We start from the raw sequence: 27224 nt of genomic DNA on the forward strand, positions 1-27224 counted from the left end.
GGTGCTGAAACTAGCTCATGAAAATAATTAAGTTTGGAATAAAATTTAGATGTGATAAAGCATGATAAAGAAGGTCAGACGACCCCTGTGATCCCTAGCTATTATTTAGGAATGAGCACTCTGTAAACACTGGAGATGGTGCTTCAAAATGAAATGGAGTGTTGATACAAGTGCACTGTGGTAATGTAGATCGGTGCCTCCTGAGAATGCATTTATTCCTTTGGAAAAATCAGTTTTGAATTTTGCATGTATTATTCAAATCCTTAAGGAATACATCCCTTGCATAAAATGCAGTCATTTTGTTCTTGAGATTATTTTTTGTAATTAAAATTATTATATGCCAGTTTTAAAATCTCATTTTAAAACATATTGAGACAAAAATCATAGGTTTTTATCTTTAAAGTCTAGAATATGAGTGACTTTCATTAATAGGTCTCACCAAGAACTTTATAACTAGCTTAGTAATTTCAAGCCACTCTGTCGATGGTAGTTTTAAAGGTGTCTTGGTTTAATACTGTATATCCATGGTAATGGGGACATCTAGGACAAACATTTAATATACCAGAATAGAATGTTAGAATTGAAAGGAAACTCAAAGATCAGGTTACAAAGAGGGAAACCAAGAAGACCGCTAAGGGACTGGCTCAGAGTCCCATAACATTCAGAGAAGTACATTTTTATATTATAGTGTATTTTTAATTGTATTTAGTTTAGATTTTTCCAATTACACCCCCTCCCCATCTTTATTTCCTGATATGTGCGGGACATTTCTCACCATTTTAATAAACTGAAGTTCAGATATATTTACACAGGGTAAAAGTGGAGCTGTCTGTTTTTTTGTTAAAAAAAAAATCTTTGTAGGCTTTTTTCCTACCCAAGACTTTTGGGGGCACATAATCTTGTAATTAGACTTTTCTCATCAGCTCATAATACCAGTAGGATCATGCTACCATGTACATTAGAAAGGAGGTGCTACAAATAGAACATCTGATTCTAGTGAAATTGTGGTTCATGGAGTTTTTTTTTTTTTTTTTTCTTTTCAAGATAACGCATATGGTAAAACATTACGGCAGCACCACGGCTGGGTAGTTCGAGGGGTTTTTGCGGTAAGTAATCCTCCTGCTTCCTAATGTTCTGATGGTCACAGCGAGATGTTTGGTTTGTTTTGTGTGCATGGTGTTTCTGTTTGCTTTGTTCTCAAGAATAAGAACACAGTGCTGCCTGTTTAAGTCTGTAGATCTTTGTTGTGTGGAAAGTTGGCAATAGAAAATGTCTAGACTAGAAAAAACTGTTAGCGTGCTTTTCCCTGTCCAGTTCGAGCTCCAGCTCCAGTGACCATGTTGGAGATTGTGGTTGTCTTCTGATCAGTGCAGTGGCCCCAGTGCTGGGAGACCAGCGGTGCCTTCAAACTCATGGCTCCCTCTACTGCTCATGTACTTGGTCCTCTTAAGTCCCAGGTTTTAATTGACTTGTCTTCCACTTAGTCACATTGTATCTTTGAATATTAACTAAGTTGGTGTGCCAGCCGCTAGGGCTTCTTAGGAACCACTTCTTAATCAATTTTCTTCATTGTAGGAGGTGTTTGTTTTCGGGTGTTTTGGCTCCTGTTACCCCGCCATTCCTTTCTTCCCAGCATGTTGACCTAAGAAGAACACATACCTGGGAGTCATAGTCCCCTGCACAAGGCAATTAGCCTGCTTTGTAAAATTGCAGGAGTAGATGGCCCCTTTATGTGAACAGTAATACTCTGTGATTCTCCCGTCATCTGAGGAGAAGTGAGCCTTAGTCAGGTACATCTGTAAAAAGGCAGAGTCTTGTGTAGTGGTATGCTAGCAAACACCACAGAATATGAGTGTTGCGTGGAAGGTCAGAGGGTAGAAACAGCCTTGCACATGTCTTTTACTAGGATGGGACACATTATTTGCTGAGATAAGAACTGTTTAGGTCATGATTTATTAAGGGTAGGTAAAGAAAGTGGGAAGAATTTAGTGTGGAAGAAATAAATTTTAGTGAAATGAAATAATGTTTTGAAAGCATGGAGATGATAACTCTATACCCCACCGCTCATTGGAGTAGGAGCCAGAGCCACTGCAGCCACAAAGTGCTCACGCTTACCTTCAGTACATGTTTCATCATCATCATGATAGCCACAGTTTGGCTCTTGGACACCTTTGTGTACCAGGCACAGCGCAAGATTCTACATTCGTCACCTTAGGTAATCTACTCAGGGCATACTCTCAACTGTTCGACAAGTTCAGATCTGTTCATTTGAGTCCCAGAGTAAAGGTGTGATGGAGCCCGGGTCTAAACCAGCTCTGCTGTCTCCAGGGCTAGTGCTCATCGCTCACATCGCCGCTCTCTGCCATGAAGGCAGGATGGAGAGGCTGCGCTGAGGATTAGGCAGTGGATGCGGTATGTTCGGGATCTCCCGGAGTAAACACTGACTGCTTGTAGGTGCCTGAAATCCAAGTTCCCCTGGTGAGATGACAAAGCATAAAAACATCGAGTTGCCCTATTCATAAGAAACAAAGGTGGTGTTGTAGTTGGTTTTGTGGTATAGAAGTCAGAGTTTAATCCTGAAATAGTAATGATCCAAGAGATGTTGCCAAAAAGAATAGAAGTATAGCAGAAAATTTAGCATAAGCGAGAGTCTTTGAAAGGACTTTGTTAATTCACAGCATTTTCCCCAGTATATAGTAATTTAGACTCAAAGAAATGTAAAAATCATGGAGGAATGGAAAGGGAAAATATTACAATGTCCATATTCTCACTACTCTGTAATAACCATCTTTAACATTTTTGTGGTTTTTTTACCTTCTTAGCTTATATTCTTATATATATTTACTTATTCTTTTAATGCTGTTCTACTTAATTGTATATATTTATCTAAGTATATATCTTATAGGTGTTTATATTTTTATATCTACATTTTGTTACATGTGTAAAATTATTTTGTATATTCTGTATATGCATGTAAATTTTTTGATAGTTAACTTGGAGTATAATTCTGTATTATTTCTCCTCCCACTTAACAGATTCTATCATGGCCATGTTTAAATGCCATAAGGGCTTTGAAAATCATTATTTTTAGTGACTGCATACTTCCCTAGTATGGACATACCATGATTTATTTGCCAGTCCTCTATGTTAGAAGTTTAAGCTGCTTCTGAGTCTGTTGTTACAAATACAACAGCATTCGTTTACATCCCTTTTTGACCAAAACTCTTTTATTTCCTAAAAGTAGGTGCCTAGAAGTGAAATTGTTATATTTGACAGCAAGAACTATTAGAACTTAGAATTTTGAGCACTTACCATGCACCAGCTGTTGTTTTAAGTGCTTTACATATATTTAGTGATCTCATAATTCTGAAGTCTGTTCTCTTATCTTCCCTGTCATAAAGAAACCTGAGACACAAGAGGTGATCTAATACACCCAAAGTTAGAGAGGAAGAATATTTTGAAGGCTCTCCATATTCCAATAATTTTTATAGTTGTTGGTTTTTAAGAAAATAGATTATGTTGAGCATTTGCCAACAGCCATTATCAATAAAAGAGCTAGATTAGCCCTTCCAGCCTCTCTCCTGTGATTCTGCAAGTCATCCCTACTGTAGAAAGCATATTGTTCCCCAATGTGCAAAGTGATCAGCAGGGGCAAAGTCATTAACTGGTCTCAGTTGCTCAGGGAAGCATTTTTTATAACCCAGGAATTTGAGTCATTTACCAGACAAATAGTGAACTTTTATCTTCAAGCAGTTGTAATTCACAGGACCAAAGCCCAGTCCAGGCTCTCCCTGCAGCATGTGTCCTAACAATGTGTCATTTGACCTTTTTGGTTTCCTCCTCCGTTGTGTTCTATCTCTGGTTCCTAAGTAGACTTGACTGCATCACAGTCCTCTGGGAACCTTTGAGAAATACATTCTTGACAAAACTTTTCATAAATTGTGTTATACCTAAATACGCATGCATAGGGCTTGATTTTATTTTTTTGTTTTTTATATCAAAAAGTCCAAAAAGATTATGAGAAAAAATAGCAGCCCCTGCCTTCTGTGCACGCCTTTACAGACTCATTCCAGAGATGCTGCCACTTTCAGCTACTGTGACTATTTCTTCCAGTACCTTCATAATCCTAAAAATGTTTGCTATTATTCTTGGCCTCATCAATTTTAGTCATTAATGTTGACTTTCTGTTATAGATTAGAATTTAGCTTTCTTTAGACTTTACTATCACTACCTAATTTCCCATCTCCACCTTCCCAATATAAGTGTATCACAAAATAACATGAAGATAAGCCAAAATTCTGTGGATTTTTTCCTGTACAAGTTTTATATTTTCCCCTGCATCATCAAATCTCTCAGATTATCATTCTGAACCCACAGACATGTCATGTTTATCTGTGTTGAGTTTTTTTGTTTCTTTTCTTGGAGACTTCCCTTCCAGAACTTTCTAAACTCACAGCCAGTCTTAATTAGCTGTTCAGTCCTGGTGTACTGCTATGCCCTAGGACTCTTCTTTACAAGTTTTTCTATACTAAATCCTCATCTCACACTAACTTCTCAGGTTCTGTTACTTCTTGATCTAATCCCTTGTTTTACTGATGTCTTCTAATGGCTTGCTAAGAGTGGTACAAGGGAGCTAAACTTCTGAGTCTCTGCATGTCTGAAAATGTCTTTATTCTGTTCTTTTCCAGAGTGATGCTTTGGCTTGTATAGAACACTAGGTTAAAAAAAAAAAAAAGAAAAAGAACACTAGATTAATAATAATTTTCTCTCAGAATTTTGAAAGTATTTCTCTGTTGTCCTTCAGCTTCCGCTGTTATTACTGTAGAATCCAATGACATTCCAGTTCCTGTTCCATTGTATATAAACTGTCCCTTACCCCCCCTACTAGATGCTTCTAGGATCTTTATCCCACATCCTAAAATTTCATGATATTCTCCTTTTAGTCTTTATCATTCATTATGCTGAGTACTGGGTAGATCTTTAAATCCAAAGACTTAACATCCTTCAGTTCTCTGGGATTTTCTAACATTTTTTAGATAATTGCCTTCCCTTCATTCTCTACTCTCCTGTGTACTTCTACCATTATTTGAGTATCTGGTATGTGTCAGAAAGTGGGCTAAACATGTGCTACATATTGCATTAATCTTTCAAATAAGGAAAATGGTACCAGTCCTACAGATGAGGAAATGGAGGTTCTAGGAGGTTAAGCACCTTGCTTAAGTTTCTCAAGCTAATATGTGATTCGAGCCCAGGTCTCCTTCACCCAAGCCTGTGCTTTAACCATTGCATGATAATTCCAGTTACTATCCAATTACCAAAAGGGGGTGGCTTAATTCTCAAAGACTTTTAAAGAACAGGGAAGCTCAAGAAAGAGTGTAATTAATTCAAGATTCCAGAATCTCCAGAGCTATCAGCAGAGCCAATCCAGTGGATACCGGATAGCAGAGTCGCTCCTAAGTTCAGATCTTGGCCCTGACACTCATTATCTATATAATGTTCACCTGTAAAATAGGGATATAAACTGTATCAAGGGTGCAGAGGAAATATTACCATGTCGGGGGAAAAAGGGCTAGGCAGAGAAAACTACATGGGATGGGACAGAAATGAGTGAGGTGCCCTGGAAGGCTGGCCAGGTGGGAGCAAATAGAGTAGTAGGAAGATGTGTGCAGATGGATTCTGAGGATTCAAAAGGCATAGTCTGGATCACACTGTGAATGAGAAGGGAGCTCTTCTCAAACTCTTTCCTCTCAGCACCCCCTGATTTGTTGGTATCATTCATCCTCAAGATGGCTCAAGTACATACAGCCATTTTACAGCCTTAAAATTTGTTGTTCGGGTGTTTGAAATATAATTTCAGAGTTTATGGATTGGAAGGGTATGTTCCTGCTTTTTTTTTACTCTCGCTCTTCTAATCTTTGTGTATGTGCGCACGTATGCACTCATGTGTAAGAGTAAAGCATCAGCAAGGGACGTGATACAGATTCTCACGAACAGTTCTTTTGCAGTTAGCTCTGAGGGCAGCTCCATCCTATGAAGATTTTGTTGCCGCATTAACCATAAAGGAAGGCGACCACCAGAAAGCAGCTTTCAGTGTTGGAATGCAGAGGGACCTCAGCCTTTACCTCCCTGCCATGGAAAAGCAGCTGGCGATACTGGACACTTTATACGAGGTCCATGGACTGGAGTCTGATGAGGTGGTATGACGTCTGCAGCATCGCGCCGCCTCCTAACTTCAGGGAATAAAGTCTGCTAAAGTGTTTTGTTGCCCTGCTTAATTTCCAGCAGCAGCTTCAACCTTCTCCAATTCCTTACTTGAGGGGATGGAGAGAAGGAGGCAAAGCCTAGTGCTTTTATATATAATTTTTAAAAATGCATATGTCTTTTGTGTGTTTAAAAACCAAGGTGCTATATATTTCAGTTCAAAGGGCCTCCTGGAAACCAAATCGTAGCTGTTATATTAGAATTGAACAGCAAGTTATAAGAGCAGATTTAACAAATGAATTTGTTGGTATTGTGTTTTGTTTTTACCTTTTAGTTTTAATGGGCCTCCCAAACCCAAACTGAAAATGAGCAAATTCTGCATCAAGGACTGTAACACATTACCAGTGTTTCACTCAACTTAGACTAAAAATTTGGGGTAGGCTAAGTTCCTTTGTGGAAGCTATTAAAATGTAGAGTCTGGTATTCCTAGACATTCAGAGAATCCTCTTCTCCATGGCTCTGTAGGCAAGAAGATTCTGTGTGGTCCAGGTGTTTGGGGCATTGATGTGAGCGTGTCATTGTGGAAGGAGGAAGACACAAGGAGTGCCATCCCTGTATATGTGGGGGGGGGGGGGGAGAGGGGAGACAGTGACTCTGCACATATGAGTGGTGTGCCCTGATCAGAGCTGGAGGACAGTATGGCAGAGATGCAACGTGTGATCTGAGATGACCCCTATCTAGTGCCCACACTTTGCAAGCATGCTTTCCCATGAACCATCTGAACTGGACATAACAGTGAAACTGTGACATCCAGGGTTTTTTATCCATTTCAAAAGTAAGGTTGAGAGCTTGAAGGATTTGCTCACAGTCACACAGCTTCTAATTAGAGGAAGCAGGCCATTTCAAAGTGTGATCTGGACCACCTCTCCAGCAAAATCACATGGAGTGCTTCAAAAAGCAAATTCCTAGGCCTTACCCTGACCTGAGAACCTGCATAGTAGGGGTGGGACTTAGGAATCTGCATTTGAATAAACTTTCCAGGTGATTCTTCTGCACCCAGGGTTGAAGAACCATGAAATTAAATTCTAGTTTACAGGACTCCTCATCTTCTGCATGAACTAAATGATATATCCTTTTTTCTCAAAGAGGAAGAGGCTTTCACTGAAATAAAATAGTTGAAGGGAGAGCAAGAAGTGGAGCAAATGTACTCAGTTTTCTTGATTGAACTGGCCTCAGCACCCAGCCAGCAGGCTTTGGCATTGCAGCCAGAGACCGTGCTTCTCAATGTGCTGTCTGATCAATCTTGGTATAAGCGCCAGTAGTGCGGAGCCAGCCAAATACAGCTGCTTATCAATCTCAAAAGCTTGGGGACTGTGTCAGAATTTAAAGGTGGGATTTACACTTGCATAAAGCAACACTGGGTAGGCATTCTCCTAAAAAGTGTGTGATGCCAGGAGTCTTCAGTAGGCCAAGCTGCCAAAAGTGGGCATGGGCGGGAAGTCGTGGTGTCTTCTCCACTAGAGGCTGCTGCTTTCCAGTAGCTAGAAGAGACATTCCAACAAGGTAGTGCCTCAGAGTAGAAGGTGAGTTCCTTAAAAGGACACAGGTGATTGCTACCTGAGCAGCCCCAGATGATACTTTTCCTAGGGCAAAGAGAACCCTCTTGAGGCAGGGGTTGGTGTAGAGAGGAGTTTTGATTTTGTCTTTTGTTTTGTCCTTAAATAAAATGGCGTTTATTTAGCTCAGGTTAATGAAACAGGTGCCCCACTCATTAAAGACTTCTGGAAAATGCTTAAACTTAGAAAAACAAATGTTTTAAGGCGGGAGGAAAAGGTGTTAAAATGATATTGATTCATTTGTATTTTAGCACTTGCTGTTGGCAGCTGCCGAGGTGGGTGTGTCATCCTCTCCCACTCCCTCGAGTCATCAGTGTGGATCTCCTCTGTCTAGTGTGAATATGATGGTAGAGCTAGAGGATAATTCAGACTTGCTGCCCTTGACATAGTCTACTAAAAGGGAAAAAGAGAAAAAACAAAAAACAGCCAGTCTTTGCTTGAACCTTGAATGAAGACACTGTAGGCGTGGTGCTGCTGGAAGGGGCTGCTCCTGGGAGACTATAAGTATCTGTTCTGAGCAACTGCTGCTGCCCCCTGTCACTTCAGGTGAACTCATGTGTTCTCCTGGAGAAGGGGTGGGCACATTGAAAATTCAGATTTGCCACTGAGGCTCTGGATACATACAGAAAGAAAGCTACTCAGCATGGCCCTTTCACATTTATATAGGTACTGCCTTGGTTTCTATAACTCAGTTTTCTAGGAAAGAAGAGTTGGATATGATCCAGGGTCCTTGGGAACCTAGATCAGGTTAGCTTGAATAACTTGAAGAGGTTATATTTTGTACTCTCCCTCCCCCCTTTTGCCACCCTGTAGAGAGGGGGTAAGGTTTTTGGTAGGTACTTTATCCTCACTGGAGCACGTGAAGTGTGCCTGATAAGTATAAAGCTTGGAGGGCCCTAAACAAAAGCTTGTATTAGGTGATACACTAGGTGAGAAATTGAACTTGGCCTGAAGTATGCTGTAGCCAGGGCTTCATCCTGGATCTACAGTGTTTGCTTTTAGTTCAGGTACTAATCTACAGGTATCATCCTAGATGGGAACAAAGAGAGAGGATAGTTAAGACCTTTCCTCGGCCCTCCAAGATTTCTTTGATATCTCAGCTTTCTTTTCCCCAGAGACCGAGATGAGATGAAAGCATGTTATGCTTGTTAACAGAGGAATCGCCTTGCTCTCATTGCTCAAAACATTTTTAGGAGTCCTTTTATAGAGTAACCTTTAGAGAGATCCTGAAGAAAAAAGTAATTTGTCTTCTAGGTATTAGTAGAAGCTACTAAGTAATATTTGGATGATCCCTGACAAAAATACTTGCAAACACATAATTTTATCACTTGTGCTCTTCTCCAGGAGAAGCCATGCTTAGGAGGGATTGATGTATATTTGTCCAACGGAACAAAATCCTTTCAGAGATGGGAATTTTTTTTTTGTCCTTTGAAAGCAAATTTGATTTATTTTAGTTAATCCTGGTGACATAAGTTGGAGGCATACCTTTTGGGGGCAAAACCAACCAATGACTATGAGGTGGAGCTGATTCTCTTGTCAACTCTTGATTCAGCTCTGCAGGGTGTTCTAGAAGCAGGGCTCTCAGGATGTCAAACACCTCAGTCCCCAGGGAATTGAGAATTGACTTTGAAAGGCCGTGTTCATTAGGATGTGTAAGTAGCGGCTTGAGGCACCTTATCATCACTATTTGCATGTCATTCCCAACAAAAAGTTTCCTCCAATGTCAGTTTGCACGCTAAGGGATATCCGAACTCCAAAACTCAGCCTTACTGCTTTCCTCTGCTGTTTTTTCTTACAAGAGATTGCCAGCAGAGCCCCCTCAGAGCACCAAATCCATCCCCCATTTTAGCCCTTCTGCCCCATTCCTCAGCAACATCCTCTAATGCATATGTGGAGCACAGACCTAGCCCAGGGTGAGGTGTCCAGTCAGTGGGGATTCTCTTCCCCTCTTGGACTTCAGGAGCTTCTTTAAAGAACCTCCGTTCCCATTTGCTGTAGCTGTAAAGCAGGTGACTACCGTGTGCGGAAAGTAACCTATCAGACAAACACTGCTGGGAAAGTTTGCGAGCTTCTCTTTTTGATTATTATTCGCACACACTGTATGTATCCAAAGTTAATGCTTTCATCTTTATATTTTCGGAACAGTGCTTTTAATCAAGAAAAATACATGGTAGGAGCCAATAAATGAAGTATACTTTATTAAATTAGAAGTAAAGGAGTTGAAGTAAGAGGCATCGTATTAAGGAGACTTAATCTGATTATGAAAGTCCTATCTATGAAGAAACCTCATTTAAGGCAGTAGAAGGAGTCAGAAGGTCATGAGCAATATAAGATGATGTGAGGCAACTTTCTGAAAGAAAACTATTTTCATGGTTTTTGTTTTTTTTTTTTTTTTTCTATTTAAACTACTACATCCCTTGAGGACTTGGTTACTTTGTGGTGCATTTCTGAGTCATTGATTAAAAATCCGTTCCTTCTGGTCTTCATCCCAGCTTTTATAGCTTTTCAGCTTCCCTGTTCTGAGTTTCTGTGGGTTTTTTTTTTTTTTAAGGTAAACGATCAACCTTTTTTATATTTTTAGATTTAGAATTTGTAAGTAAAGTCTATTTTAAGCCATTGTTGTGTTAGCTGAGCTGCTGTGATTGTTCCTAGAGGGCCTGACTGCAGATGCTCTTGGTCATCTGGTACAGCCTGTACACCAGCATCAGCGTGTGCAGTAAACCTGTGTCCCTGTGAAGTGCATATAGAGGGCTTTATTTAGAAATAATGTTCTGCTTTTGGATGTCCCTTTGTAACCTGCAGTTGCTTACTCAGGGCTTCATAATAATGACATTAAAAAAATTACTCAGTAGCTGTCTAATGGTATTTTAAGACTGTTTATCAATTACAAGGTTGTTAGGGATCCATTCAACAGTTCCACAAACATACTCTTCATCAGACCTTCTCTGTAAACGCTCCTGGTTTCCATCCCGTCGCAGCCAGTCGTCCTGTGTACAGAGGCCATTTGCATGATTTCTCGTTGCGCTGTTGCACTAAGGCACTCCAGGGCATGATTAAATGATCGGTGGCGGTACAGCTGACGCATGCATTGATCTTTCTCCTCCACTGGTTTTATATAGCCTTTTATTAAAAAGGAAAAAAAAAACATACCACTACTCTGTAATGCAAAAGTTTGTGAGATTTCTTTTGGTTACCCTTTTTAATCACTTCTCTTGCAGAGTGAACAGATGTTTTCGGCTAAGCTATGTAAGATGACAAGAAAGAGACCCTGCTTGTTTTAAGCACCATTCTTTCTATTACATATATTTTACAGCGTGGTCAGTATTTCTTCCCTGTACTTTATAAACAGCAGCCACCCTGGGATGGTTGGCACCCCTTGCAAAACTGATGAGGTCACAGGCTCCTGTGTATGTGTCTCTTCATAGGTGTGTGTGGAGTCAGTGATGACAAGGTGATCTAGGAGTATTCTATTGCTTCCCAGAGGCTAATGAGCCAGTGTCATGGCACATTTGATGTCTGAGTCCCCAGTGTCATGACAGCTTTACTAGAATGTCAGTAAACAGCCCAACTACCTCACGTGAAATTGGCTGTGGACAATCTGTGTCAGATGAGACATGTATTTAAGGTTGACTTAATCTGGTTAGTAGATTGGACAAAACAATGACTTTATAAAGAAGAAAAACATTAGACCAGATGCCAAAGGCTACAATGTACATAGATTTCCTCAGATTAATTTTGTAAGTCAGTGTTGAATTCCAGCCCCAGTTATCCTGAGTGTTTGTGGTCTCATAGATCTGTGCACTTTGAGTACCTGTCACATACAGTCTTGTGTTAACTGTCTTTGTCCTAAAGCATTTTGAATGAGCAGCATAATGTCAGTAGAACGCAAATGTCAAGTAGTTTGTTGATTTGTTAATTTTAATGGGCCTTTACTTAGTATAAATGTGTTGGAGCCATTGGGGACCAACCAATGAATGAGAATTTTCATGTTTAGTTTTCATGTAAAACTCTGTCCAAGTTCTTACTCTATCTTGTGGGGAGGGTTTTACTTTTTTTTGCAAAAATGTTTGAAAACATCTGTCAGATTTTATATTCGTTAGTTATAATAAACTTATTTTTAAAGTATTTTATCAAGTGCTTCTCTTAAAGATGTTTGTGTGTATTTCTGCTTAATTGAATATGCCAATAAGAAGTATCATTTATGGAACACATACTCTTTGGCAGGCATCATTTTAAGCCCTTTACAAATATTAACACATTTAATCGTCCTACTCGCTCTGTGAGGCCATTACTGTCGTTATCCTCAAATTGCAGATGAGAACATGGAGGTGCAGACTGAGGAAGCTCCTTTGCCTAAGATCCCACAGCTTTTAGGGAGGAGAGTCAGGCTACCAACTCAGGCAGCCTAGCTCCAAAATCTATATAAAACTGGCTAAAACCGGGATGCCTGGGTAGTTCAGTCAGTTAAGTGTCCAGCTCTTGGTTTTGGCCCAGGTCATGATCTCAGGGTCGGGGATCAAGCTCCATGTCAGGCTCCACTCTCAGCAGAGACTCCTTTTGCCCCTTCCCCCACTTGTGTGTGTGCTCAACTCTCTAATTCAAATCTTAAAAAAAGAAAAAAAAAAAACTGGTTAAAACCTAAACAAAAATTAATTTTGAAGCACCAAAAGACCTATGTAATGGCATTGCGCTGGATGTTCCTAGCACTCTAGAAAGAAGACTATTTCCTTTCATGGCAGCTGTGTCCCTTGGGCCGGTTTAATTCTGTTTTCAGAGAAACCACAAATGCAGAAGAGAAGGATGAGTTTGCTATGTATAATATTTGAATGGCTTTGTGATTAATAAGCTTATGTTCAGTAGTCAATACTTTTTTGCCTAAATCACTTGATACCAAAGTAGGGTTGAACCTGTTGGGTTTTCTCCCTCTTATACTTGTTGGTGGATGTTGAGGTACCTGCAGAGAGAGAGAGGGAGATCTGTGTGGCTGGTGTTGGGATGCTGCCCTATCCACAGAAGTTTCCCACGCATTGCCCACACGGGGCCTCCTCTCCAGCCACCTCTTTAAATACATGAGTTGAGCCAATTAGAATGGGAGGAAGCAGGATTGAACCAAGAGAAGAAAGTGAAGAAGTGCAGTGTGGTAGATGCTTGAGTGCAAGGAGTCGTGGAATCGCCATGTTGAGCCACATGCAAGAGAAAACTAGTCCCACTGAAGAACTGTGTTGTCACCAAGGCACCCACCAGCTTTCTCTGAAGGCCAGCTTTTCCCTTCCTACTTCAGGTTTTAGGAGGCCTACTTCCCTGCCCTGAGATTCCTGTACCTCCGTTGGAGAAACCTGTACCTTTACAACAACATTTTTGTTTATACTGCCTCTGTCGGGCTTCTGTCGGTTGAAACAATCACTGTGACAGGCATGTGTGTCTTTGTTCCACACCGAATATGGGCAGATCTTCAAGAAAAAGCGACATAACACTGGAGAACCACCACCACTGTCCTCCTTGCTGTAGAAAATGGGCGTGCCCATCGCTACCTGAAGTCTGTATGCGCTCTGCTTGTTCTAAGTTCCAGGTACATCCTCCACAGAACCCTAGGAGCTTTTTTGTAATGGCTTTGTTCTTATAAGTCTCAAACGTCCAAACTGCCAAAGATGGCTGCATGAGGACCAGCTGTCAGTCTTCTGCCTTCACCATACCTACCAGCACCAGGGACTCAGATAGGAGTTGTGTGAAGAGTCGGGTTTTGTCCCTCAGCTCCACTTTTTGCAGTGCTTGGGAGGCATGAAAAGATAATCTTCCTGGAGGATGAACCAAGGTGTGTTCAAAAAGAGAACATGTTTGAATATCTGTCCTGAGTTCCAGTGGGTAGGAGAGTAGAGCAGCCTCGTGATCATGAGGGACCAGCTAAGGTGAGGCTATGTCTGCTGCTCGCTATTCCAGAATCTGAATATTGGTAACATTTTCTGTCTGTTCCATTATTCTATGATAACATGAGTTCACCTAGAAAATCTGCTGAGTGGTCATGATGGAGAAACCAAAAGAGCAATTAGGAATGGCACCATCCTAGAGTTGATGTTTTTATTTGTTCTTACATTCATATGCATCGTTTAGATGTCCGAGATCTTTTATACAAGCACACATCACGTGTGTATATGCATCTTCTCTCACACACACACACACACACACACACACACACACATCAGAGTTGTCACATCTTTGCTCACATTGAGTGTGTGACCAATTTCAGGGTTTTTTTGTTGTTGTTGTTTGGTTTTTTGCTTTGGCTTGACAGTCTAAGTTGTTGGAAAAGTTTTCAGAGGTTTTAAAAATCAAATCTTGCTTCAGGGTTTTCCGTGAGATCACTTTCAACAGCCACTGTCCCCTTTGCCTTGACTGTGATGTGTCACTGACCAAACCTTCCCCTGAGTTTTGTGAATCACTGGGGCACATGGGGTGACTTTCTGCCTGCTTCCTCCTGATCTGGACCTGACTCTATTCCCTTTCCTGCAAGCATGCTAACTTCATTCATCTCCATCAGGAGCCTCCTTGCAGACAGTCCTTAAATTACACTTGAGGTGCAGGTCACTCACCTGGGCCATGGTCTTGAGCTCCCACCAGACCCGTGAGCCTCCTGAACTTCCACCCTTTGATGGCCTACCTACCTCTGAAAGCCCAGGTCCAAACTTCTTTGCCACTTAAAAATAAAAATAAAAAATAATAATAAAATCTCAAGTTTTAGAAAAAACTGATTAGAACGTTGGGTCAACCAGCAATTGCACTGCTGGGTATTTACCCCCAAAGATACAGGTGTAGTGAAACGCTGGGACACCTGCACCCTAATGTTCATAGCAACAATGTCCACAATAGCCAAACTGTTGAATGAGCCTCAGTGTCCTTTGACAGATGAATGAATAAAGAAGATGTGGTCTCTATATACAGTGGAATATTACTCAGCCACCAGAAGAGACGAATACCCACCATTTGCTTCAACGTGGATGGAACTGCAGGGTATTATGCTGAGTGAATGAAGTAAGTCAATCGGAGAAGGACAGTCATCATATGGTTTCACTCATATGTGAAATATAAGAAATAGTGGAAGGAATTATGAGGGAAAGGATGGAAACAGGGAAAAATTAGACAAACCATAAGAGACTCAGTTAACTCTGGGAAACGGTTGCGGAAGGGAAGGTAGGCTGGGGGTTGGGGTAGCTGGGTGATGGGCACTGAGGAGGGCACTTGATGGGATGAGCACAGGGTGTTATGCTACATGTTGGTAAATTGAACTTCAATAAAAACAAATGTAAAAAAAAAAAGTTGGGTCAAGATGAGTAGACATCTCTTCTTTGAGTGGGGCTGGTGTGTGTGTGTGTGTGTGTGTCTTGGAAGAGGAGGAAGAGAAGGGTGTTGCTAGAGAGAGATGGGTGGAACAAGAGACCGGAACAACCAGCCCATCTGTGAATTAAGATGAAAATACCACATCCCAAAGGTCTCCTTCCCCATAATATAGTAGATATGTCTCCTCTCCATTTGGAATTCACCCTGGTGCAGGACTTGATACAACTATCAGAAGACAGAGCAGAGTCCAATCCCTCCAACAAAAATGTGTATACACGGCTCCTCCTTTCTCCCACATGCAGACAGACAAGCAGGTTGGTTTGGCTGGTACACACTGGTAGGCTGTGCTGGTCATTAAAATATCAAAATCCTTGCATACCCGATGGTAAATGATCACTAGCTGAGGTGTGGCACACTGCTCTGGCCACCTCAGTCCCTCTCACAAGAAACCCCCCCAATTCCGGACCACCTCACAATCTGACAATGATTGGTGGTCCCACTCAGAGACTTCGGGCTCCTGCCCCAGAGCTGTGGCTAACCTCCATTCTGCTTATTCAGTGTGTCAGCCGGTTATTAAGTACGTTGGTATCAGTCATGCCAGAAAGTACACAGAACAGAAGCCCACGGAAGAAAAGAAATAATTGTCAGATAAGATGGGAAGCATGCCAAGGGAAATACACCAACAATATATCAAAGCAAACAAATGGTCTGAAGGGAGCTGCCACCTTACATGTGAGCAAATTTAAATAAAATGACCCGGTGACTACATAAATACACAGCCAGCAAAAGGAGGGCATGGGGACCAGATGAAACCAACTGGGAAGAAAAGCTAACCTAAAGAACAAATGCTCCTATAGGTATACTGTGTTCTCAAAAGAACATGAATTCAATAAGACGAGTGCTGACATATGAGCTGATTAAACAACAGAATGAAATAAAAAGGCAGATTGCAGAGCTAAGAAAACAACTTGGCCAGAATAACACTATTCTAGAACAAATAAGTGAATTAGAAATAGCGAGAAACATGTTGAAAATGGGATACAAAGAAGAAAAGGCTTGAGAGGGCTGCAAAGACCAAAGTAATTCTTGAGAGGATAATTGTAGGAAGACAAAGCTACGCTAGCATATATATGCATAATTGGTGACCTTTTCTTGCTGAAAAAAGTACTGAAAGATTTAATACAGGAAAGTTCTCCTGAAATGAAGGAATGAATATTCAGATTGAAAGCAAGTCTTATATCCTAGGAAATCTGATAGAAAGCACTGGACACCGAAACATAACCTGATGGAGTTAATGAACTTCAAGAATGAAAAAAAATGAAGCAGAGAAAGCAAATCATCAAAGGTGTTAAACTTCGCTACCACAAGATGGTAGAAGGTAGCAGTGCCAGGAGGTAATAGATAAATGTCTCCAAAAAATTTTTTTAAGATTTTATTTATTTATTCATGAGAGACACACAGAGAAAGGCAGAGACACAGGCAGAGGGAGAAGCAGGCTCCCCGCAGGGAGCTCAATGCAGGGCTGGATCCCAGGACCCTGGGATCACGACCTGAGCTGAAGGCAGACGCTCAACCAGAGTCACCCAGGTGTCTCTCTCCAAAATTCTAAGTAGGAAAAAGAGTGACTGAGGATATGATTGCCAGCCACGTGGTCAAATATAATGTCAAGCACTCCAGCAAACAAGAGCTCAGGGAATACAACACCTGCCAGCCCTTCTTAAGGAAACCTTTTGATAGGAGAGTCTAACCAAATAGCTCAATAATGGAGGAGCTTGTAGCAAAAGGGCTGGTGGTGAGCACTGAATTTGTATAAAAAACTAAACTGGCAATTATAGATACAGATTGCACATATTATAAGCCTTAATGATATAACTAATAAATCGGAGGTGAGAAAGGGGAGTATGAGTGTTAATCTCTTCATAGCAGAGAGTTAACATTATCTCAAAAACAAAAACAAAATGAATAACCTCTTTCTTGGTAACTTTTTAAAAAATAAGCTTGAATAGATTTTTAAATAGCTGTTGGGGGAGTAAATTTTAAGTTTAGTAATTGCTTCACTTTACTTTGGTTTCTTGTCTTAAATGCAAGCAAATTAGCCAAGCGCTATTTTTTTTTAAATAAATGTAATTTGAAATAAATATAAATAAAAATGAGCATATATCTATGTTTATAAAAAGATCCTGTATCCTTTTATTTCTGTGTAAGAAAAGTCAGAAATGATATCCAACTAAAGTTAATGATGGTTGTTGTTAGATGGGTATTGATTTTGTTTTACTCTATTTTTTCGTACTTCATTATATTGCTTGATTTTTTAAAAGATTTTATTTATTTATTCATTAGACATAGAGAGAGAAAGAGACAGAGAGAGAAAGAGAGAGAGAGAGGCAGAGACACAGGCAGAGGGAGAAGCAGGCTCCATGTAGGGAGCCTGATGTGGGCCTCGATACCAGGTCTCTAGGATCATGCCCTGGGCTGAAGGCAGGTGCTAAACCGCCGAGCCACCCAGGGATCCCTATATTGCTTGATTTTTATTTGAGAACCATGCTTTTTATTTTAAAATGGGGGGGGCTATTTTTAAAACAAGATTAAAAAGCACTGTACAGTGTAGGTGGACACCTGGTATATGCTGCTCCTTGTAATGACATTTGCTTTGTAACTCCTAGCAAGATACTTTAAGTTTTTAACTTAATCTCACCACGCTTCCTTTTTTTGCACTGGTTATTTTTCACCCATGAGCCACTATCCCTTTAGGCACACAAAGATATTACTCATCTAAAACTCTCATTTTATGCAACTCATAAGTGTTGTATTATTTTGGGACTAGCCGGAAAAACCAACCACCAGGGGATCCCTGGGTGGCTCAGCGGTTTGGCGCCTGCCTTCGGCCCAGGGCCTGATCCTGGAGACCTGGGATCGAGTCCCACGTTGGGCTCCCTGCGTGGAGCCTGCTTCTCCCTCTGCCTGTGTCTCTGCCTCTCTCTCTCTTTCTCTCTCATGAATAAATAAATAAAATCTTAAAAAAAAAAAAACAAAAAACTACCACCAGTATGATACCTAGTGACCTGCCCAGTACATGTGAAACAAATGAGAAGATGGGAAAAGAGACCATTTGGAGCGGCTGACAGTAAATCTCACAAGAGGAAGCCAGAAAGACTCAGCAACATAGGAATTTTGCACATGCATTGGCTGCAGTCCACCAGAGGAGCTGAGAGGTTTCTATCTTTGTGCCTCTGCGAGTTTGGAAATAAAATGTCAACCCTTTCCCCACCCAAGTGAAATTGCTGGGCAGTAGAGCTGTGCCAGGCCAAGAGAGGTGCCATGCTGGCACCCTGACCTCGGCCCTCCAGCCCTGGAAGAAATAAACGCCTGTTGTGGAAGGCGCTGGCTGTGGCATGTTGGTATAGCAGCCCGAGCTGATGAAGACAGTCCCTTTTCTCTCGGGCTGCAAACTGGGATGGCCCTAGAATGACTCATGTGCAGCCTGCCCTCCCTTTGCTGCCACGAGGTCGGCCCTGGGAGGGGATGAGGGCAACGGCGCGAGCTGAGAGATGGCAGCAGCACCGAGGGGCGAGAGCAAGAGCAAGGGAGATTGTGGGGTGCTGGATCAGACCATGCCTGGGGCCAGCTCCACGAATAATACCTCCCCCTTTACTTAGATCTAATTGGAATTAGGCTGCTGTCCCTTGTGACTGAAAGAAGCTTGAGACACTTTTAAATAAATCCGAGACATCCGCCTTGGGCCAGGTTATCGTGTTTCTCTCTTGAGGCTTTCCTCCTCCATGAGAATCTACGAACATGTTCTTTTGTGGTTAATAGAAGAAAATTGAGCAATGGGCCCAAACGGGAGCCACCTGGGGGTCTGATAAGCCAGAAGGATTTGGTCCGCTGGGCTGAGGCTTCTGGGGCTTTGGTTTCTGTTAGCCTTTCCCTCCTCCCCAAGTAACAAGGATAACCATGTGTTTTTAGGTGGTACCCAGCACTGTGCCAAGAGCGTCAGAGAGCGTATCTCATGTGACCCTCAGAACAACCAGGGAGGGGATCCCTGGGTGGCCCAGTGGTTTAGCGCCTGCCTTCGGCCCAGGGCGTGATCCTGGGGTCCTGGGATCGAGTCCCACGTCGGGCTCCCTGCGTGGGGCCTGCTTCTCCCTCTGCCTGTGTCTCTGCCTCTCTCTCTCTCACTCTCTCTCTCTGTCTCTCACGAATAAATACATAAGAATCTTAAAAAAAAAAAAAAAAAACCAACCAGGGAGTATATGCTCTATTACCACCGTTAGCATAAGATAAACCGAGACTTGGAAATGTCGCTCTGATTGCCCAGGTAGCGTGTGTGTGCAAGGTGGGACAGAGACTTGAGGCCACACAGGCTGGCGCCGGAGCCCACCTCTTCCAGCTGCACGTGTGATGTGGCCACACCTGGGGCCACCTCCCAGCCCTGCCGCACCCCACCTGTGCGGCTCTCAGCGTGCTCCTTCCCTTCCTCCAGCTTCACTTTCTCCCCTGCAAGCATAGGACAAAGGCTTCCTAGAGAGGGTGATGGTGACGTTGGGGAATAGGAATGGTGTGCCAGTAAGCATTCTTTTGGTTGCAAGTGATTGGAGACCCAACAAACACTATCAGCCAGCTCACCTCACTGACACTTGTAGAACATTGTATCTGTTTTCAAGTACACATGGAACATCCATCAAGTTAAGCCACATGCTGGACCATAAACAATTTAAAATCACTGATGTGAAGAAAGATTCTGGGAAGATGGGAGTGGTGGTATTGTAATCTTCTTTCAGTCTCTGAACTACCCCATAAGAACAGACCAACTAGGAACGCCTGGGTGGCTCAGTGGTTGAGTGTCTGCCTTTGGCTCAGGTTGTGATCCCTAGGGTCCTGGGATTGAGTCCCGGGGCGGGCTCCCTGCAGGGAGCCTGCTTCTCCCTCTGCCTCTCTGTGTCTCTCATGAATAAATAAATAAAAATCTTTTTTAAAAAAAACAGACCAACTAACAGAAAAACCAAAAGTTCATGAACAGCCACAAACCTAGGTATATTCATTCCCTAGGGCAATAGCAATTTACCACAAACATGGTGGCTTAAAACAACAATCATTTATTCTCTTCGTTCTGGAGGCTAGACATCCAAACTCAAGGTGTTAGGTGGACCATGTTCCCTCCCAAGGCTCTAGAGAATGATCATTCTTTATCTCTTGCTGGCTTCTAATGGTTGTCAGCAATCCTTGGTGTGCCTTGGCTTGTGGCAGTGTAACTCCAATGTCTGCCTCTATCTTCACATGGCTGTCTTTTTCCTGTGCCTCCAAATCCCTCTCCTTAGAAGAATACCAATCATTGGATTTAGGGTCCATCCTAATTATCTATGACCTCATCTTAACTTGCTTATATATCTGCAAAGACTCTTTGCAAATGAGATCACATTCACAGGTGCCAGGAATTAGAATTTAACTCTATCTTTTGGAGAGACACAATTCAACCTATAACACTAGGTGGCATTATACCTAAGAATAAAGTAAGGAAGGCTTTCCTGTCAAGATCAGGAACAAGGTATGTTTGCTCTCAGCACATCACTTCTATTCATTATTGAAGTTGAGCTCATAGCAATGCAGTAAGGCAAAAAAAAAAAAAAAAGTATACAGAATGAAAAGGAAGAAATAAAATCGTTTCTCTGCAAATGATATATGTAGAAACTCTAAGGGCTCTACAAAGACTAGTAGAATTAATAGTCAAACTTAGGATGTTTGTAGGACACAAGATCATTATAGAAAAATAAATTGTATTTCTACATACTAGCAAAAAACAGAAAATGAAATTTAAAAAATAATGCCACTTAAAATATTTTAAAACCTGTAAGATAATCAGGAATAAATTTAATAAAATATGTACCACACCTCCACACTGAAAACTATAAAACATATCTATGACCTAAAATTAATTTTTAAAGATATGCCATATTCCTAGGTTAGAACATCTGATAACAATAGGGTATCTCTGATATATTGATTGGTTGTTTTTTTTCGCTCCACCAAGGAATTCTCCTACACCAGCTGGGTGTCCTGCAATTCAACTCCATTCAATTTTGCTACTACCTATGCAGAGAAAGCATCAGATTCCACCAGTGAAGAGCTCAGTCCTGCAAGATTTCCACCACCACCCCACTCCATCCCCACTTTCAGATGCCATTCACAGCTCCAGGTTGCTATCTGCCCGGCTGTAGCTCAGAGGTTCCCATAACCTCCTTCCTGAGTTTGATTCGTTTGCTAAGGTGATTCACAGAACTCAGAGAAACATCTACTTACATTGAACAGCTTATCATAAAAGGATATAACTTGGGAACAGCCAGATGGAGGTGCTGCATAGGGCAAGGTACAGGGGAAAGTACAAGGAGCTTCCATGTCCTCTCTAAGTGCACCTTCTCCCAGCACTTCCATGTGTTCAATGCAAAAGCTCCTGAACCCCATCCTTTTGGGTCTTTTATGGAGGCTTCATTACTGATTAAGTCATTGGCCATTGGTGATTGAACTCCATCTCCAGTCCCTCTTGCCTCTCTGGAGTTCAGGATGGGGACTAAATGTTCCAGCCCTCTAATCACAGGGTTGGCTCCCTGGCAATCAGCCCCTGTCCTTAAATGCTTTCCAAAAGTCATCTCATTAACATAAAATCAGGTGTGGTTGAAAGGGGTTTGTCATTAATATTAAAATGCCCTTATTACTCTGACAATTTAGGAAGCTTCATGGACTTTATTATCTCTGTGCCAGAAACAGAAGACCAAATATAAATTTATTATAAATCATATCACAATTTATAATAATATTTAGTATAACAGTATTATAAATAGTATCACAATGTCATTTATTCCAAAATTCATCTAAAGATTCAGTGCAATCCCAGCATGTAGATATGGCACCAAATGCATGAGCAACAAAAGAACAAAGAAATAAATTGGACTTCATCAAAATGTAAAACTTTTGTGCATCGTCAAGAAAGTGAAAAAATAAACTATAGAATGGGAGAAAATATTTGTAAATCCTATATCTGACAAGGGATTCATATCCAGAATATGCAAAGAACACTTATAACTCAAGAAAAACCACTGACAACCCAATTTAAAACTGCGCAAAAGAAAAATAGACATTTCTCCAAAGAAGATATACAAATGGCCAGTAAGCACATGAAAAGATGCCCAACATCATTAGTCATTAGAGAAATTAGAAATTAGTCAACTAGAGAAATGGAAATCAAGGCAGCAATGAGATCCCACTTCACACCTACTAGAATGACTATCACGCAAAACAAAACAGAAAACAGAAAATAACAAGTGTTGGTGAGAACATGGAGACATCGGAACCTGTACATTGCTGGTGGAAATGTAAACTGGTGCCGCTGCTATGGAAACAGTTTGGCAGTTTCTCAAAAGCTAAACATAGAACTACCGTTAAGACCCAGCAGTTCAAAAAAAATAAAAATTAAAAATTAAAAAATTAAAAATTAAAAAAAAAAAAAGACCCAGCAGTTCTACTCTCAGGCATAGATCCAAAGGAGTTGAAAGCAGGGGCTTGAAGAGACCCTTGTATGCCAATATTTATTGCAAGTTATTCACAATAGCCCAAAGGTAGAAATAACCCAAGTGTCTATCTGTTTTCTTTTTTTTTCCCAAGTGTCTATCAGCAGATACATTGATAAACAAAATGTGTGTCTATGAAAACAATGGATTGTTCAGCTATAAAAAAGGAAAGAAGTTCTGATACATCCTATCACATGGATGAATCTTGAAAACATTGTACCAAATGAAATAAGCCAGATACAAAGGATGTATACTACAAGATTATGCTTGCATAGAATACCTAGAATTAGCAAATTCATAGAGACAGAAAGAAAGCAAATTAGAAACTACCATGGGCTGGGAGGAGGAAAAACAGGGGGTTACTGCATACTGGCTACAGAATTTCTGTTCGGGATGCTGAAAACGCTCCAGAACTAGATATTGATGATGTTCATACTATGTTGCAAATGTACTTAATGCCGCTGAATTGTTTACTTAAAAATTATTAAAATGGCAAATTTATGTGTTACATGTATTTTACCACAATCTTTAAAACTTAATAGAGTCATACGCCAAAAATCACTCAGGAATTGTATAATTTGAATTGTATACTTGAGTTTTACAGTTGTACCCTTTAGATGGGTAAATCATATGGTATGTGAATTATATCTCAATAAAACTGTTAGAAAAAAAACTAGTAGGATTTTGTAGAAATTGAGGAACTAATCCTAACGTTTATGTGGAAATATAAAGGACGTAGGATAATCAAACAATCTTAGAAGTTAACAAGCTGGAGGACTTATATTAGCTAATGACAAGATTTTCTATGAAGGTGTAGTAATCAAGATGGTACGGTATGAAGATCCGTGGAACAAGAGAGAGTTCAGAAATAAACCAGACTTACACAGTCAAATCACTTTTGGTCATTTTTCAAAAAATATTTTATTCATTTATCCATGAGAGACACAGAGAGAGAGAGGCAGAGACACAGGCAGAGGGAGAAACAGGCTCCCCCGCAGGGAGCCCAATGCAAGACTTGATCCCAAGGCCCTGGGATCACGAGCCAAGCCAAAGGCAGACGCTCAACCACTGAGCCACCCAGGCACCCCAAAGGAAGATCTTTTCAACAAAAGTTTGAAAGGAACAAATGCCTATGTATATTGGGAAAAAAATGAACCTTGATCCTTATCTCACATCACACAAAAAATAATTCAAAGTAGATCATATAACTAAATGTAAAAGTAAAAAGTCTAAAGGTTCTACTAGCAAACATAGGGCAATATCTTTGTGAATTTGGGGTGCACAAGACCTCTTAGGACACAAAAGCACTAATTATAAGCATATGTAAATCATACTTAGTTTTAAAAAGTTAAGTAAAAAAACCTTGTTGGGAACAACAAGGTTAAAAGCAGCAGGGCCAACATCGCAAAGGTCAGAATAGCCAGAGCAAAACGGCAAGTTCGAAATGAGGTATTCCCACACATCAGTTAGGAAATACACAAACACCATAGGGAAAGTTCCAAAGGATATGACTAGATAACTCACAAATGAGAAAATGCAAATTGGATTAGAAAAGGGATGGGGGGGCACCTGGGTGGCTCAGTTGGTTGAGCATCTGACTCTTGGTTTCGGATCAGGTCATGATGTCATGGTCCCAAGATCCAGTCCCATATCAGCCTCCACCCTCCAGGCAGAGTCAGCTTAAGGATTCTCTTCCTCTGCCCCTCCCCCCAATCAATCAATCAATCAATCAATCTTTAAAAAGTGGGGGGTGATGAGCAAGATTTCTTACGTTCACGGCCATTCAGGGTTCTTCCTTTAGGTATTGCTGGCAATGATACTGTTCATCATTTTTCTCCTGGATTTTTTTTTTTTTTTTCAGTTCTAACTTATGTTATACGAGTAGCAAGTATCTTCTCTTGGATAGTGGCTTGTCTTTTCACTTTGTAACTTATACCTTTTGTTATAAAACAAGTTTTTAATTTTAATATAAGCAAATATATCTGTGTTTCCTTTATGATAAAGATTTGTTGTGTTTGGTTTAGAAAAGAATTCTGTATGCAAATATCACTAAAACATCATGTGATATTCTTCCCGATAATTTTTTAATTTTTCACCTTTAGGTCTTTAAATCATCTGGAAATTACCTGTGTACGGAGTGTGGTTTGGATTAATTTTATCTTCTCTTTAAGGGCAACCACTTATCTCAGCACTATTGAAGCTATCCTTTTCCTATAAGTTAAATGCCACTGCTACCATATGTAAATGAGTTTAATTCTAGACTCTGTTCTATTCCATTTGCCTAATTGTCTCTGTCTGAGCCAATACCACACTATTATTTAAAGAGAGTGTTGCTATCTGTTTGGAATCAGTTCCCTCCATTGCACTCACACACTTCTTGTGTTTTCTCTTAAAAAGATTTTGACTATTCTTCACCCTTTGATTCTCTGTATGAATTTATGGATCATCTTGTCAACTTCTGAAGCATACCTTGTTAAATTTTTATTATAATGATACTAAATTTATTAGACTGATTTCAAGGTTTGTACATATGATTACTGTTATTATAAAATTTCACCTTCCCTTCAATATATATGGTTTATATTTTCATCTATTTAGCTATTCTACTATTTTCTTCAATAAAGTTTTGTATTTTTATTTATAAAAGTCTTATACATCTCTTGTTATATTTATTCCTAGGTACCTTATATTTTGTTGTTGCCACTGAAAAACATATCTTTTAAAAAAATCACACTTTAGGGATGGCTGAATGGCTCAGTGATTGAGCATCTGCCTTCGGCTCAGGGCGTGATCCTGGGGTCCCAGGATCAAGTCCCACATCAGGCTCCCTGCATGGAGCCTGCTTCTCCCTCTGCCTATGTCTCTGCCTCTCTCTGTGTGTCTCTCATGAATAAGTAAATAAAATCTTTTTTTAAAAATTAAAAATAAATAAAAAATCACATTTTATAATTTTTGTTATTGGTGAATAGCAATGTAGCTGATTTTACATATCTGCTTTACATTCAATAACCTTGATAAACTCTTATTTCTAGTAGTTTGTAAATTCTTTTTATTTTTAAATTTTTTCCTTTCCAATCTTTATAACTTTTATTTTCTTTTTCTTGTCTTATCACACTAATGAAAGGCTCTGGTACAATGTTGAATAGAAGTGTTGGTAGAACAAACCATTGTGTTCCTGATCTCCAAGGAAATACTTTCAACATTTCACAGTTATGTATGATTTCTGCTATGTGACTTTGAAAACTGCTATAATCTTGGTAGCTACCATTCACCAGGCTAAGGAAGTTGCTCTTCTTTTAGTTTGCTATGAATATTAATTATAAAACAATGTTGCACATACTAAAAGGTTTTCTGCATTTATTGAGATAAACATATGACTTTCTCCTTTAACCACTTAATATGGTAAATCTCACTAATAGATTTTCTAATTTGAACCATCTGTGCATTCCTAGGATGACTCCAACTTGGTAATCACGTATTTTTAATAGGCATTTCTGCATGCAGTTAACTAACATTTTATTTAGGATTTTTGCATCTCTGTTTAGAAGTGAGATTAGCCTTTAATAATTAGTTTTTCATCCTGCCCTTATCTAATTTTGCCATCAGGTTTATTTTTACTTCATAGGATGAAGTGGGCAGTGTTCCCTCATTTTACATTCACTGGAACAGTTTGTTTAAGGTAACATTTATATGTTCTTTGAAGTTTGAGTCTCACTGGTAAAATCTTCTGAGCTTAATGGGTTGTTTTATTTTATCTTTTTTTTTTTTTTTTTGAGGGAAGAGGGTGGATTTTAAAACTTCTGATACAAGTTATAAATACAACTAAATTATATTTCTTCTTGAGTTCTATATATATTTTTAAAAACTGCATTTTGTGTATGTTTTCAATTTATTGATTATGAATGTCAAGTAGAATTGTGCACAAATGACCCTGAGAGCTTACTCTGAGTAGGCTGGACAAGAAGCTGGCTCCTAGCGGGAGAGCTTCTGCCAAGATTCAGCTTCGCATAAGACCCAGGGCTCCCTTCTTTTGGCTCCCCAAAGCACCCACCCCCAGGTCTCCAGGTGCTGGGCAACTGGTTTTCTCAGCAGGTGTTATAAACATCACTCTGCCAGGCAGTCTGTTTGCCTCCCATTGACAAGCTCATCACCCAGGTCCTGAGACTCCTTGTGGTGATGGAGGACAGTGATCCACATATCTTGTCTCTTCTTACTGGCCTGTATATCCCCCCCGCCCAGCAGAGCCTGTATCTTATCTCAAACTGTGTCACATGGTGGGGTTCATCCGGAGCCCAGAGACCTGACAGGTGGTGCCAGTGAAGGAACCTACCTTGCACAGCACTGGTACATAATTACTCTTAGTGTTACGATTACATCTCCACTGTTTTGTATTTATCCCACGTGTTTGTTCTAATTATTTATCTGGGCCTCCCCTCTCCCTTTCTCTCTTACTCTCTGACTCAGTGCATCAAGTCACTAAAGGTTTGCCATGGTTGTTTTTTACTTTTATTTT

The 27224-nt window shown here is 40.4% G+C and overlaps 1 protein-coding gene across 1 annotated transcript in view; it reads left to right on the plus strand.

The window, feature by feature from the left end:
- Positions 1 to 11947, plus strand: part of PLEKHA8 (pleckstrin homology domain containing A8) — a 59154-nt gene extending 47207 nt beyond the window's left edge. Inside the window, exons 13-14 of the mRNA XM_055314595.1 lie at positions 1045 to 1106; positions 6006 to 11947. Coding sequence (XP_055170570.1) covers positions 1045 to 1106; positions 6006 to 6203 — 260 coding nt within the window. The 3' untranslated portion in view covers positions 6204 to 11947. The remainder of the gene's footprint in view (positions 1 to 1044; positions 1107 to 6005) is intronic.
- Positions 11948 to 27224: the final 15277 nt, after the last annotated feature.

Source organism: Nyctereutes procyonoides, unplaced genomic scaffold, assembly GCF_905146905.1.
Source record: "Nyctereutes procyonoides isolate TBG_1078 unplaced genomic scaffold, NYPRO_anot_genome, whole genome shotgun sequence".
Lineage (NCBI taxonomy): Eukaryota > Metazoa > Chordata > Mammalia > Carnivora > Canidae > Nyctereutes > Nyctereutes procyonoides.